The sequence below is a fragment of the Chelonoidis abingdonii genome, chromosome 20, assembly GCF_003597395.2.
Source record: "Chelonoidis abingdonii isolate Lonesome George chromosome 20, CheloAbing_2.0, whole genome shotgun sequence".
NCBI classification, from domain to species: domain Eukaryota; kingdom Metazoa; phylum Chordata; order Testudines; family Testudinidae; genus Chelonoidis; species Chelonoidis abingdonii.
The window spans coordinates 2,616,423-2,631,332 of NC_133788.1; the positions used below are offsets into that span (position 1 = coordinate 2,616,423).

At 46.1% G+C, this 14,910-nt stretch overlaps 1 protein-coding gene across 2 annotated transcripts in view; it reads left to right on the forward strand.

Annotated features, from left to right (window-relative positions):
• The first annotated feature begins 10,786 nt into the window (after positions 1-10,786).
• Positions 10,787-14,910, forward strand: part of BAZ1B (bromodomain adjacent to zinc finger domain 1B) — an 88,425-nt gene continuing 84,301 nt past the window's right edge. For both annotated transcript variants that reach the window (XM_075074012.1, XM_075074013.1), the window contains exon 1: positions 10,787-11,086. In XM_075074012.1, coding sequence (XP_074930113.1) covers positions 10,974-11,086 — 113 coding nt within the window. In that variant the 5' untranslated portion in view covers positions 10,787-10,973. The remainder of the gene's footprint in view (positions 11,087-14,910) is intronic.

The window sequence follows — 14,910 nt, forward strand, 5'->3', positions numbered from 1 at the left end:
AGCCCCTAGGTGTTGACACAGTACAAATAACTAATAATGCCAAGCCTCGTAGAGTGGGAAGCATTTATGCTGTCTTGTGTTTGACACTGTAAGTGTTCATAGCAAGATGCACTGACCAGTTGATAAATTGGATGTAACTTGGAATCCCAGTGGAGCCATAGAACAAAAGGCCCCATGTGTGCAGGAGGTTGGGGTTTGAGATGAGGGCTAGTCACTTATCACAATGGTATCTGAGCACCTTGCTGTTGCACATTAAAGCACATGACATGCATCTATCACATGTCCATTCTCTCACCCCCTGACAGGGAGAAGGGTGTGCGGTGGTGGACTTTAGTTTGGAGTTTTTATCTTACTAAATATCTACCCATGTGGCTAGACGTTGACGTTGGGGAAGGCAAAGCCAAAGACATTCTCCTTGTACTGTGGGTGGAAGGTGGGGAGGGCTGGGACAGTCCTTAGTTCCTGGACAAGTTAATTCACTGCCTCAGACCAGCCCCTGAGGAAGCTCCATCTCCCGCTCAGGCGAGGTTTACCTTATTGTAGAGAGCTCCATTGGGCCAGAGGAGTACTGTGGTACCCTGAAGCTCTATCGAAGGTTTGAGGGGAAGCACTAGGAGGAAGTGGAGAGGCTTCTGTCAGCCTGCTGATTGAGGGAGTGTGTCTGTCATTTGTGAAGTGGGGTCATAACTTAGAGGCAGTGTCAGAGCGTTGGCTGCTAATGGATTCCTGGGGAGTAGTTGTGCTAAGAGTGTTTCTTCCAGCTATGCTTGGCAAGATGAGGGTGACCATTTCTTCTGGATGAAGGGAACTTGCTACTTACATCTGCACCTTTGTGTCCTCTGCACTAAGCTGCTGTAACATGGTCTTCTTGGGGCTGCCTCCTAAGGAAACCTGTAAAGTGAAACTGGTGCTGAATTTGGCTGCTTGAATTTTTGGTGGAGCCTCATATCAGGAGTCCTGGCTCTGCACTGGGTGTTTTACTCTTTAGTTGTGGAGTTTGGGGAGTTGGTTTTAAACTATAACACTCTACGGCAGTAGTTCTCAAACTTGTGTACTGGTGACCCCTTTCACACAGCAAGCCTCTGAGTGCGACTGCCCCTTATACATTTAAAAACACTTTTTTATATATTTAACACTATTATAAATGCTGGAGGCAAAGCGAGGTTTGAGGTGGAGGCTGACAGCTTGCGACCCCCCATGTAATAACCTCGTGACCCCCTCAGGGGTCCCGAGCCCCAGTTGAGAACCCCTGCTCTAGGGCCTGGCTCCACAAAGGACTTACGCACCTAGAAAATCACAGGAATACATAGAGATCCACAGACTCTGAATTAGGCACCTAGCCTCACTATGCAATGAGTAGGGAGGGTTAGACACCTAAGACTGGGATCCCCAAAAGCTGGCACACTGTGCAGGGACCTGCATAAGCTAGCTAGTGGGAGATACCAAGGAGACGGTATGTTGTCAGCTCTCTCAGGGAGCACCTACAGTTCAGGCTGTAGGGAACTACCTGTCCTGCTTGTGATCCACCCCTGGGAAGCCCGCTCTGGAGTTGGGCAACTCAAGGACACAAGTTGTTTCATGTGAGAATTAATTAGTCACCTGCCTGACTCCACACACAATGTCCAGAGAAGGAGGAAGCAGCAGGGGCACTGCCTTTAGCCCATTTGGTAAGAAGACTCACCTGGGACATGGGAGACCTGGGTTCAGTTCCCCCCTGTGCTTGATATGGAGAAAAGATTTGAACAAGTGTCTCCCACCTCTCAGGGGATGTGCTAACTACTGGGCTTTGGGATATTCTGATGTGGGGCTCCCTGAATCTCTCTTGTTGAAGCCTCTTCCTCTGGCCAGCTTTCGAGTGGGACATGATCCAGTAAGTGGTCTCTGAGTATGCCTACCAGACTGAGTGAGGTGTTCATATGCCTGTCTTCTGCCAGGTCGGGGGTTGCTGTGGGGAATCAGGTGGGAGATAGGTACCGGTCCTGGACACCCAGAGGGAGGCAGAAGTTTTCATGCCCAGAGCCAGGAATTTAGGTTCTTAGAGAACTAGTACAGCGGAAATGTAGACACTGAGTGATTTTAGACACCTAGGGGGTTAGGCAGCAACCGAGCAGGGGTTTTGTGGATTGCCATGGCACCTAAAACTGGAACTTAGGCTCCTAAATATATAACCTTTTTACAATTTTTTTTAACATTTTCTTTGCCAGAAGATGCTGTCTGGGTTTCACGAACCACCCTCTTCAAAGTCCTGGGGGCGCTCTGTGTGGCGTGTGCTGGTATTATTGGAAGCCAGTACATAAACATTCGCACCTGAGACCAGGTCCCATCAGGCCTGCTCCCTGCCCACAGGTGGGTGTCCTTTGACTCTACTCTGCCAAGTTACATTTAGCCATTAGCAAAAGAATCTGTCCACAGTGATGTCCCGTTAGCAAACCCATTTGTCTAACATGGTCTGTCTGCCAGACGGAAGCTGGTTAAGTGACTCACGCTGTATTCTAAGTAAAACATGCTTAGCAGTTCATTAGCCTTTGGCATCCAAACTAATTACATTTGCTGCATCCCTTGTAAGGCAGTGACTCTTACACAGCAATATGCTAATGTCACAGGGACACTGCCCCAGTGCAGGGCCTGTTCCTGGCGATAATAGTTTATATGGTCTCTGGCCAGTGCCTTTTATCTGTGGATCACCAAGCCCTTCAGGAAGCGCTGTAAGTAAAACTTTGTTCCAGTCAGATAGAGGTTGTCCCTTCTTCTTGTTCTAAGTACCATGGGCCTGATTTTTCTGCCCTGGTTCAAGCCCCTTTGCACCGCCCAGGTGGCACAGAGGAGTTGAATCTGGCTCTGAGGATTCCCCCAGCATAGCATAGCCAATCCAGACACCAAATACTCCCCACCCTGCCCTGGTGTAGGGGTGGTGCTCAGGATGGAGCATGTCCATGCTACACTGATTCACAGCTGGCTCAAGGCATATAGGGACCCTATATTGCTATAGTGCCTAGAGGCCAACCAGGTCAGGACCTTGATGTGCTGAGTGCTGTGTAAACCTAGTAAATGACAGCCCCTGTCCCATTCCACGGAGCCAGCTGGGGTAGCACCTAAGCTGCTCTTGCTCCTGCTGATAGGCTGGGGCAGATCTCATGGGATTCTCGGAGACTGGCCCCTCCGTCACCTATCCCAAGCGTATCTTGGTACAAGAGAAACTTGTTCACTACGTTCTGAGGGTGGGAGTGTCTTAAATCTGCATCGTCACCCCTCCCCCACTAGATTCCCCACAGTTATGGCTTTCATTAGCTGCCATCTTTGTGCTTCCTCTGTTGCATCTACTACAGAAGCTCCAACAGCTGTTCCTGGAGCTGGGCTGAAATTCTCCAGGATTCTGTACAAAGTTTAGGGGAGCAGGAAAATGCAAATATTCACCCCTGCTTCCGAGAGCCAAGAGAGCAACACCTTTTATACTCATGCCACTGAGTTATCCATACAATGGAGAGGAAACGAATTATAACCAACTAAAACTTACCAAAGTGTGTTTTCTCTCTAAGCAAAACATAAGTATTAACATTAGTCGCTAGGCGGCTAACTTGCCTGTAAATCTGTGGTTTGTTTTTCATTAATAGTGTAATCTACATAGGTGTTACTCAGGCCATGAACAACCATATGTTGTAGCATTCTATGCATGTTACCTAGAACACACTGCTGCTATCTCCTAGCCTGACCTATGTATTTTCATTTTTTTCCCAGATCCTCTGTCCACCTGGATCTCACCTGTCATCCAAAATAAAAAACATCAGCACCTGTTACTGTTTTGTGTTTGTGTTAATACAGAGCTCCAAAATTAAAGGTGTTGCAACGAGCGTCTGTTATAAAGTCCTATGTTAATCCACCAAGAATTTTGGCTTAGAAAATTGATTTGCTATGAAAGTTACCAGATTTGCTCTGAAGGCAAAGGGAAAAAAATCTGCAAAGTTTGAAGAAAATGAATCAGTTTTTGAGTTACAGATCATTTAAAATAATATCCCATGTGAAAGTCAACATGTCTAACATTTTTATTGGGTCCCTCTAGCTCACAAAAAGATTTTTTTGTTATCCTTCAAATTTTCATAGAGTTAAATTTCCTGGGAAACTCATGCCTTGGCTCTATTGGGAGAAAATAGATGGTAATTAAGCAAACGTTATTAATGATTTTTGTAGGGACCCAGTTCTGTTCCCATTCCTAAGTGTATGATGCATTAGATTTTAATTTTTTTTTTTTTTTTGGTTATTGACGGCTGTGGTTATTTTGTTGGTTATTGACCAGATACTATAGGGGTGTGTGAGAGTAAGTTGATTTCCATTGGTGGGTTACAGTTTAGAAAGGACATAAGCTTCCTTCTATATCAGAGAGCTAAGCATAGCTTTCTTTTACTTCAGGTTGGGACTGAGTTTGGAGCTTCAAGATCAGGGTTCTGGACCCACCTTCTGCACCCTGTGTGATTTGTAACTGTGAGGATATAGCCCAGTGCTGGGCAAACTTTTTGGCCTGAGGACCACATCTGGGTATGGAAATTGTATGGTGAGCCCTGAATGCTCACGAAATTGGGAGTGCAGGTGTGGGCTCCAGCTTGCGGTATGGGCTCTGGGGTGGGGCAAAAAATGAGGATTTCAGGGTGTAGGAGTGGGCTGAAGCAGGGGGCTGAGGGGACGGCTCCGGCTGGGGGTGCAGGTTCTGGGGTGGGGCTGGGGATGACGAGTTGGGTGTGCAGTTTGCTCTGAGCTGGGATGGAGAGGTTTGTAGGGTGGGAAGGGGATCAGGGCTGGGGCAGGAGGGTTGGGGTGCAGGAGGGGGTCAGGGGTGCAGGCTCTGGGCAGCACTTACCTCATGCAGTTCCCAGAAGCAGCAGCCTGTCCTCCCTCTGGCTCCTCTGCCCCTGCAGCTCCTATTGGCCATGGTTCCCATGCAGACCCCCTGGCTGCCCCTACGTGTAGGAGCTGAAGGGGGGACATGCTGCTGCTTCTGGGAGCTGCGCGGAACAGGGCAAGCCCCGGACCTCACTTCCCGGCAGGAACTTGAGGGCTGGATTAAAATGTCTGGAGGGCTGGATGCGGCCCCCAGGCCGTAGTTTTCCCACCCCTGATATAGCCTCTTCATAGTTAAGATTACAATGCATTAGAAATCTGACTTTGATCCCCTTTGTTAGACAAGAAAGAAGGGAGTTAAAAAGACAAACCATCTTGTTTTCATATTTGTAGGACAATAGAGAATATTTTCTAATGTTTTTGAGTAAACTGAGTAAGGGCTTTTTGAGATTTAAATCATTTGAAGTGCTTCCTTTTCGTAATGTGTGGCTGATGTGTGTTGTTTGTTTGTGTGATCATACTGGGCCAAGAGAGGGACAGTGTAGCACGAGTGTGAAACATAAGTAGATCTTGACGGGCTGAAGCAAGAAGCAGTTTTCAATGTTAGGAATGGTAAAATGTTTACAAAATTGCCATTATTTGAAAACTAGACATTAGTCTCTGTCAGTGAAGCCAAGGAGAAAAAACTTGGTGAGGGAGAATTTTCACTGTCAACCTCTGAACTAGCCCAGGTTACGCCTCAAAAGTGAGAGGAAACATCAGTGGGGAAATTTGGGCCCTTTTGAGATCAATAGAGATTTTGCCCTTGACTACGGTGGGGCCAGGACTGCACCCTAGGACAACTCTCCCTGCCTTTCTCGCCAAAGTGCCTCCTTCACCTAGGGGCAAGACGTAGTGGGGTAACTGGGGAATAGAAAATATAAATGCTCTGGAAAAAGTTACATAAGAAATTTTGGATAAGGCAGGGGACAGAATCCTGCTACAGATTTAAGGCTAGAAAGGAACATTCTGATCATCAAACAGGCCTCGTGCATAGCACAGGCCAGAGACTTTCACCCAATATTCCTACAGCAGCTGAATAACTTACTAGGCGACCCATCTTGTATCCAGTACACCTGGAGTTCTCAAATGCGGGGTTGGGACTCCTAAGGGAGTCGCGAGCTGTCATCCTTCACCCCAAACCCTGCTTTGCCTCCAGCATTTATAATGGTGTTAAATACATTAAAAAGAGTTTTTAATTATAAGGGGGGTGGTCACACTCAGCAGCTTGCTGTGTGAAAGGGGTCACCAGTACAAACGTTTTGAGAACCACTGCAGTGCACCACACTGCCTGTCGCTGTATCAAATCCGTGCACTTAGGTCAATGGTCAATTTCAGCTAGTAAATCCTCTCCACCCTTTTAAGATGATTTGAGAACTATATGTAATAAAGCAATATAAATGCAAATCATTAAAACAGGTTCAGTAGCTTAGCAGTAATGTGGCCTAGGGTGTTAGACACGAGCTGTGGAAACAGGAAAGCAAAGTTCTAGTCTTGGTCTGATGCTTACTCTGCTAATATGGTTTGTGTTCGGAGTGGTGAAGGCCAGCTATACAGTGCATGCAAGGATCACTTAGTTACATTTGTGTAGCTTATCAGCTGTGTTTTGAATGAGGCAGGGTTCTGCAGGAGCCAAAATTAGCTTAGCTGGCATCACCCACCTCTTTAATTCAATAATTTGGTGACACAGCCCGTTAATTTAACCTTTTAAAAACTTCCTTCATTTACTTTACAAAATATAAGAAAATTGTGTGTGCTTACATAAGCAGGGTAAGATTTGTTATCCAGACCTAAAAAGTATGATCTAAGATCTAGAACTAAGACTTTGTAATTACATTGGGCCAGAATTTGATCCATTTCTTAGCCTTAGTGTCTTACTCTATATGAAATCCTTTCGGTATGAATGAGACTCCTCTGGAGTAAGGTGCTACTCAGAGCTACTCACAGTCTATCCCATAGTGGTTTTCTTCTGTGGTAGAGCTCAAGGTTATTATGCCTGTTTTCCTGCTGGCCTGACTACACAGATTTGAAATGGCATGCCTAAGATACTGTGGGTTAGTGGAAAAGACATGGGTCGACCACCTTAAAGGTCAGGGCGGCGCAGGCTGTACCTCAAATCTCCGATGTAGCTTTCAGCAAGTCATTAAAATGTTGGTTTTCTTACTGTCCCAACTGATAAATGCCCATTCCTTTGAGACGAGGGCTGGGCTGGCAGGGCACGGAGGAAGAGGAGTCATTTTGCCACATCTTAGCATTTAATTTCACTTTTGAAAGGTAACCCTGGCTGATTATTGCAGATTAACAAAAATATTCTCTCATCACTTGTGTCCCCTGCGCATCAGTTCCTTTGACAGAAACTCATATTTAGTATTCAAATAATAGCAATTTCTTAAACGTGTTTATTCTTCTTGCTTTAAAAATTACCTTTGTCTTGAACCATATTCAGAATCTGCCTGTGTTTTATATGTAATGACACACCATGATTTTATTGGGCAGAGTGAGGGAGACAGAAATATTTGATACTTTGATACTACATGTTTTAGGAGCACAAGTCCCATTGACTTTCATTAGGATTTGTGCTCCTAAGTCACTTGGGCACTATTGAAAATTTCATCCAAAAATACTGTTGTACATTTTAGTTGTAAACTCCTCAGGGCAGGGACTTTCAGATTGTGGGTCTGTATAATGCACAGCACAATGGGGCCCCAATCTGATGGGGCCTTTAGACTTTACCGTAACCACTAATTAATAGCACCTTTATCAGATTTTTCAGAATTTTTTGGAGTGAGAGACATAACTCCTCCTCCTTCCACATGTTGAGGGTATTCTTTTTAGGGTTGCCAGGATAGGTCAAAATTGGTCTGATAACGGGATAGAGGTTGCAATGTAAATAATAAAATAACACATGACTACAGAGTCAGAACCCTGTTCTTCTAGCTCCAATAGCTCCAAAGCACACAAGCCTCCACCACTTAAGAGCATAAGAACGGCCATACTGGGTCAGACCAAAGGTCCATCTAACCCAGTACCCTGTCTTCTGAGCGTGGCCAATGCCAGGTGCACCTGAGGGAATGAACAGAACAAGTAACCATCAAGTGATCCATCCCCTGTTGCCCATTCTCAGCTTCTGGTCAACAGAGGCTAGGCCTAAGGACACCATCCCTGCCCATCCTGGCTAATAGCCATTGATGGACCTATCCTCCATGAACTTATCTAGTTCTTTTTTTAACCCTATTATAGTCTTGGCCTTCACAACATCCTCTGGCAAAGAGTTCTACAGGTTAACTGGTGTGTGTGTGTGTGTGTGTGTGTAAAGAAATACTTCTTTGTGTTTGTTTATTTTAAACCTGCTGCCTATTAATTTCATTTGGTGGCCCCTAGTTCTTGTGTTACGAGGAGTAAATAACACTTCCTTATTTACTTTCTGCACATTAATCATGATTTTATAGACCTCTATCATATCCCCCCTTAGTCATCTCTTTTCCAAGCTCAAAAGTCCCAGTCTTATTAATTTCGCCTCATACAGCAGCTGTTCCATACCTCTAATAATTTTTGTTGCCCTTCTCTGAACCTTTTCCAATTCCAATTGAGCTAAAGGAAGATCTCTTTAGCTGTCGCCTATAGGAACATCCTTACATTCAATCTAATCTGTAACCAGCCAATAAAGGACAACAGGATCCCAAATATACAGTACCCCAATTGTGTAATCACATAGACCAATGGCAAAAAAAGCTTCAGCTAATACCAGCAAAAGCAAGATTGAGCTGAAAATTATCCACAACAAAAATCATTAATAACTTTGGTTAATTCTATTTTAATCAAATTTAGCAACTGAACAAGTTCAAAAGTGATTTAACAATACGGACAATTTGAAGGGCCAAAAAACAACCCATTTCTGAGCTAGAGGGAGATGAGCATTAATCCAGTCATATTTAAAACAATGGAATGGTTTATGTGACTAATTGTTTTCAAAACTTGCAAAACCATTTTTCTTTGCCTTCAGAGTAAGGCTATGTCTACAGTAGCACTTTTGTCCATCAGGAGTGTGAAAAAAGTGCCCCCCTCCCCTCAGAGTGACATAAGTTTCACTGACAAAAGCACTGGTGTGGACAGTGGTACGTTGGGAGGAGATGCTTTCCTGCCGACATAGCTACCATGGCACAGAGCGGCTACGTGGGAGACCTCCCCGCCCCGTCCAGTTGCTTACATCTCCTTGTCAATTGCTGGAAATGGGCCAGTTTCATTACCACTACAAACAGTTCTTTTACTCTCCTGCTCACCTTAACTGATCACTCTCATTAGAGTGTGTACGTTAACACCCATTATTTCATGTTCTCAGTGTGTATATATATCTTCCTACTGTATTTTCCACTGCATGCATCCCATGAAGTGGGGCTGTAGCCCACGAAAGCTTATGCTCAAATAAATTTGTTACTCTCTAAGGTGCCACAAATACGCCTGTTCTTTTTACATGGGAGACAGTTACAGTGGTGCAGCTGTGCTGCTGTAAGGTCTGTAGTGTAGACAGCCTCAATGTGGCAATTTTCAAGTCAAATCAAATTTCCAAACAGGAGCCTAGGATCACAACAAAAATGACAAGATCATGGAAGGGAAGAGGAGTGGATGAAGCCCAGGTGAAGTGCCTGCTGCTTGGGAGCGTAGTTTGTCCATGGTAAAGAGATCTGCCTATTGTTCTGCTCAGTTTTTCCTATGTTGGCATAGATTTTTTTTTTAATACAGTGTTGCTACATAGCATAGAATCTCAGGGTTGGAAGGGACCTCAGGAGATATCTAGTCCAACCCCCTGCTCAAAGCAGGACCAATCCCCAGATTTTTGCCCCAGATCCATAACTGGCCTCCTTGAGGCTTGAAGTCAGAACCCTAGATTTAGCAGACCAATGCTCAAACCACTGAGCTCTCCCTTCCCCAAGAATAACAGTAGCCCCATCTTACAGAGGATGAAACAACAGCAGAAAAGGAGGAGGAGGGGTAGCTCAGTGGTTTGAGCTTTGGCCTGCTAAACCCAGGGTTATGAGCTCAATCCTTGAGGGGGCCATTTGCTCTGAGCAGGGGGCTGGACTAGATGATCTCCTGAGGTCCCATCCAACACTGATATTCTATGAAGGGGGCAATTGACTCACCTGAGGGCATCCAGCAGGCCAGGGACTAGAACCCAGGCCTTTAAGGCTGCACCAAGAACCAGAGAGCACTGAGTCCAGCACCAAGAGTTTGGTTTAAAAATCATGACTTTAAAGATAGATCAATAAACACAAATTGCTCTTTTGTTCCATCTTGTTTTTATTTGCCTTTGACTTCTGTACAGGGCAGGGTCACGTTCTCCGGCTTCTCTCTGCAAGAGCCTCCCATGGCATCACCTGACTCCAGGCGCTGGTGCTTGGAGACAAACACCAGGAGACTGGCAGGATCCCGCCAGCGCCTGGGTGGGCAAGGCAGGCTGGGGCCCCACGGCTGGGCAGGAGGGAGGGGCAGCCGCAGCCCCCCCAGTCCAGGGCGGGGCTGAGGAGGTCCCAGGCCCGGGAGGACCCCCTAGAGCCAGCAGCGCCCTCTACAGTCTCGGCGCGTCTCAGCCGCCCTGGCCAGGCGCGACCCCTTTAAGGGGGGAAGGGGGTGGGTTCCGTTCGTGGAGACAAAGCCGGGCGCGCGGTCTCTCCGTGGTACCCGGATGGAGATGAGGGGAACGCGCTCCCATTGGCCGGCGAGGGAAGTAGGCGGGGCTAGTAACGGGGCCACAAAATGGAGTCTCGCTCCCCTCCGCTTACATAACGTGACCTTTCACCCTACGCGCTCTGCAGCCTAAATTGTCCGCTGAGTGGGCGGGGCTAGCCGAGTAGACAGGCGTGCCACATGGCCACTAGACCGTGTGTGGCCCAGACTGCGACCAATCGGGCGGTGCCGTAGGCGGGAAGGCCCGCCTGGCGGTAAGAGCAGGTTAGGGTGCGCGCGCAGAGCTTCTGCCGGCCGCTCGCTCGGGAGGGGGGAGGGGAATCTCCCGCCATTTTTCAATCCTCCCGCCCGGGTCCTACCGCTGCTGGGGTTGCTGTGGGGAGCCGCCAGGCCCAGCCGGGGCCACTTCGCTTCCCGTCATGGCGCCGCTACTGGGCCGCAAGCCCTTCCCGCTGGCCAAGCCGCTACCGCCAGGGGAGGCGGGCGAGAGATTCATCATCCCTCACACGCAGGAGGCCTTCCGCACCCGCGAGTATCCGCCCGGCCCGTGGGGCCTGAGGGAGGCGCGGTTCCGAGGGGGCAGTGGTCGTGCTGGCTCCGTACGGCTGCCGGCCCCTTCCCCTGGCCCCGGTACCGGGAGGGGGGTGACTGAGCGGCCGCTGCCCGGGCTGGGCGTGGGGCTGCTGGCGCTGTCCCGCGGCGGCGAGGAGCTCCCGCTTGGGCTGCTGGGCGCAGGCGGGTCGAAAGTGCCCTGGGTGCCGGCCGCTGCCCCGCGTGGCCCCGCGTCCCCCTGGGGGAGGGGCAGCGCCGCCCCTGCTGACCGGGCCCCCCCTTGGCTCGCTGTGCGGCTGGCAGCGCGCCGAGCCCCGGCGCTGTCACTCCCCTTGGAGCCCGGGCGCCGCGCACAGCGGCCGGCGAGAGCTGCTGGTCGCGAACCATCAGTCGGGGGCTCGGGAGGTGGGGTCCTACCGGCCGGAACTGGCTGCCTCGCGGGCTCCTGCTGTCTGGCTTCTGCCCTGGCCCCCTGGGCTGCGCTTCGCCCGGCGGCCCAGCCTCGCACCGAAAGTAAACTAGTCACTTCCCGTTTTGTTTATAGTCAGGTTCTGTTACCCGATGCTGCGTGATTTGTGTGGCAGATGCTTACGCTTCTGTGGAGAAATCCCGAACGGCTCTGTTCCTTTCTCACTTCTTCGGAGTCCCGCCAAAGCTGCTTTATAACTCCATGTTTCCTAGATTATTCAGTGGTTTGTCTGACTGGGCAAGAAACAGGGCTTCCACCTCCAAAAACTGATGAGGTAACTGAATACCTTAGGTTCAGATTGTTAGGCTGGTAGTAAACGCAGATGGTTTGTGGAAACTTGCTTGTGTCTCAGGATATTCTTATAAAATTCAGTTCCTGTTTTATAATTTTTAATTTGGTAAAATAGAAGGGGTTTGTGTGAAAGAACCCAAGTGTAAGAGTTGATTTGACAAAGGCTGTTTTAAGAATCTCTGACATACCTGCTTGCTGCTTAAACACTTGAAATGGTAAATATGTTAATAAAACTAGCCTTGCTAAAGCTTAGGCCCTAGAACATTGCACATTGTTTGTCTTGTGGCCTACATTGTAGGAACTTGCATCTATAACTCTTTTTGAGGACAGATAACTATTGGATTTAAACCATTTTAATTCTTCTTGATTATTGGCCCTCCCTTGCATAGAAGGGCAGATCTACACTTAAAATTATGTTGCGGCACTTAAGTGAAGATACCCCTACATTGAGGGGAGAGCTGCTCCCATCCGTGTAGTTAATCCATGTCTGTGAGAAGCAGTAGCTATGTTGATGAGAGAGCTCCCGCTGACATAACATTGTCTACACCAGGAGCAGGGTCTATATAACCAGAGAGGTGTAGATTTTTCACACTCCTGAGTGATGTGGACTTGGCCTAAGTGTTTGTAGCATCAGAGCCAGAGTAGAAGGTTTGTGGTCCCTGCTTGACAAACTTATACCCCAATTTAAGACATGGCAAAATAGTTTGCGTAACAAGAGAACGAGGCAGACAAGAACACACAGGCCAGGTCTGTGTGCAGGTATAAAGGTTTGAGTGTCTTAGTATAAATATTAATGAGATAAATGTCAGAAACCCAACTGGCCATATATGTAATAGTTGTCAATAGGCCTCAGTTTACTCTAGTCATTGGAGCAGAATTGGGAAGGGGACTTAGTGTATTTCTTGCATAAGTGATGGTGTGGAAAACACAGCTCTTGTGGGAAAATTTAAGAAACAGGCAATGGAAGTTGCTTGTCTGCAGTGGATTCTTTTCTCTCTATATATATATACAGTTTGAAAACCCTCTGGGATTTTCCTGTATGAAAGGTAGGCTATAAGTTCATGGTATTGTAGGATAATAATCAGTGTTCATCACTTCTTGGAGGGATGAAGAGGGGGAAGTGGGTGGTAGGCAAATCAAATAACAGTCATAGGAGATGCACCAGTAATTCTGTGCAGAGGACTAAGGCCTTGGCTACACTGGCGCTTTACAGCGCTGCAACTTTCTTGCTCAGGGGTGTGAAAAAACATGCCCCTGAGTGCAGCAAGTTACAGTGCTGCAAAGCGCCAGTGTAAACAGTGCCCCAGCTCCCAGCGCTGCAAGCTAATCCCCACGGGGAGGTGGAATACCTGCAGTGCTGGGAGAGCTCTCTCCTGGCGCTGCGACCACACTTGCGCTTCAAAGCGCTCCCGCGGCAGCGCTGTACCTCTGCAAGTGTAACCATACCCTTAATGTCTACGTAGATTGGTGTGTGGGTGGGTTTTTTTGTTTTGTGTGTGTGTGTGTGTATGTGTTGTTTTTTTTTAATGGGCGGTAACTTTACAAACTACTGGCCCTGGAGACTGATCTGTCCCCTGTACAACAAGTGGGTTGGAAACCGCAAGGAGAATTTAGATTGTGGAGGAAATGTATAAATGTGTATAATGTGCAAGAGATCTTGGCAGCCCTTGAGACAAAGGGGCCCCACAACTTCTAAAGACTCTTGCATTAGAAAATGTTCTATTACTTCACTATGAAGTGCAACCAGGTAATGCCTGTAGGAAGGATTATGCAGCCTTTGAGAAGGAAGTGTAAGACTGAGATTCAGACAGGTATTACTAATGCATTCAGTACAATGAAATGGTGTTGGGGTGCCTTAATTCAATGGAAAATTCATTTTAAATTTAAGTCTGAATAAATCTACAGTTCATGTGACTGACATCTTAGATGATGTGGGATATGACATTGAAAAGAGCTTAGAAAAGCGACAAGATTGGGGCTTGGAGGCTTTAATGACTATTACAGTTTCAATATACAGCAGGGTGGATTGACTTTAATTACTGGTTTTAATCATGTTTTAAATCAGTAAGCAGTAAACCTTGAGTTAAACCATTTGATTTTAATTGTTATGCTTTTGTATTTATTTATTTTCCTAAAGAAAAGTTGCTTTTTATTAGTTGGTTTCTATTAAAACATGTCGATGTGCAACTAAATATAGTCTTTACACTAAATTTGGTTTTTCCTTTTTGCAAGGAGAATATAATAAATTGACGCACATTTATTTAAGCGGTTCTATAACAAGGTACATTTATTCAGATTCGTAATTTTTACATTTTTTATATTAGGAAATGGTGAATCTAGTATTTTACTAGATAATTTTTTACTTGTGGTTTATATCAAACTCTATTTGGTTGGGAATTCCAAAACAATTAACAGTACTGAAAAAAATAAAAAAAACACACCCTCAACATTTTAAAGCCTTTAATTTTTTTTAAATAAAACTACGTTAAATGTGTGGATCCATGTGAATTTTTTTTCTTAACATGTTTTGCATTTGAAACTAACTGATTTATTAAGAAAAGAAAGTATTATCTGCAGTTAGTGAATTAAACTTACTGTTGTCAGCATGCCCTTCAGATTTTAGAACTAGTAGATCTTGCTCTCTCACACCTACTTTTCATTTATAGTTTGGAAGTGTGCATTTTCAGTTTACTATTGTTTTTTAAGGACTAGACATTTAATTGAACTAGCTGAATAAACTGCAGTGATGAAAATATTCTCTGCTCCTGCAGAACTAGCTACTGCTGTCAAAAGTTGGTTTAGCACTTCAGCAAACTTTGGTTCCAGGTTTTTAGCCAGTGGCCTTCACCAATTCAGTGGTTTGACTTTCATTAAATTGTTGGAAGTAAACATATACTACTACTTGTTTGTTTAATTTAAATTATTTTAACAGATTATAATACATTTATGCTTTAACACTGGTGGTCATAATTTCAAATTTAATTTTAAATAGGTTTAATTTTAAAAAAAGCCTGTATTAAATTTAAATAAAAAATCTGATTTAA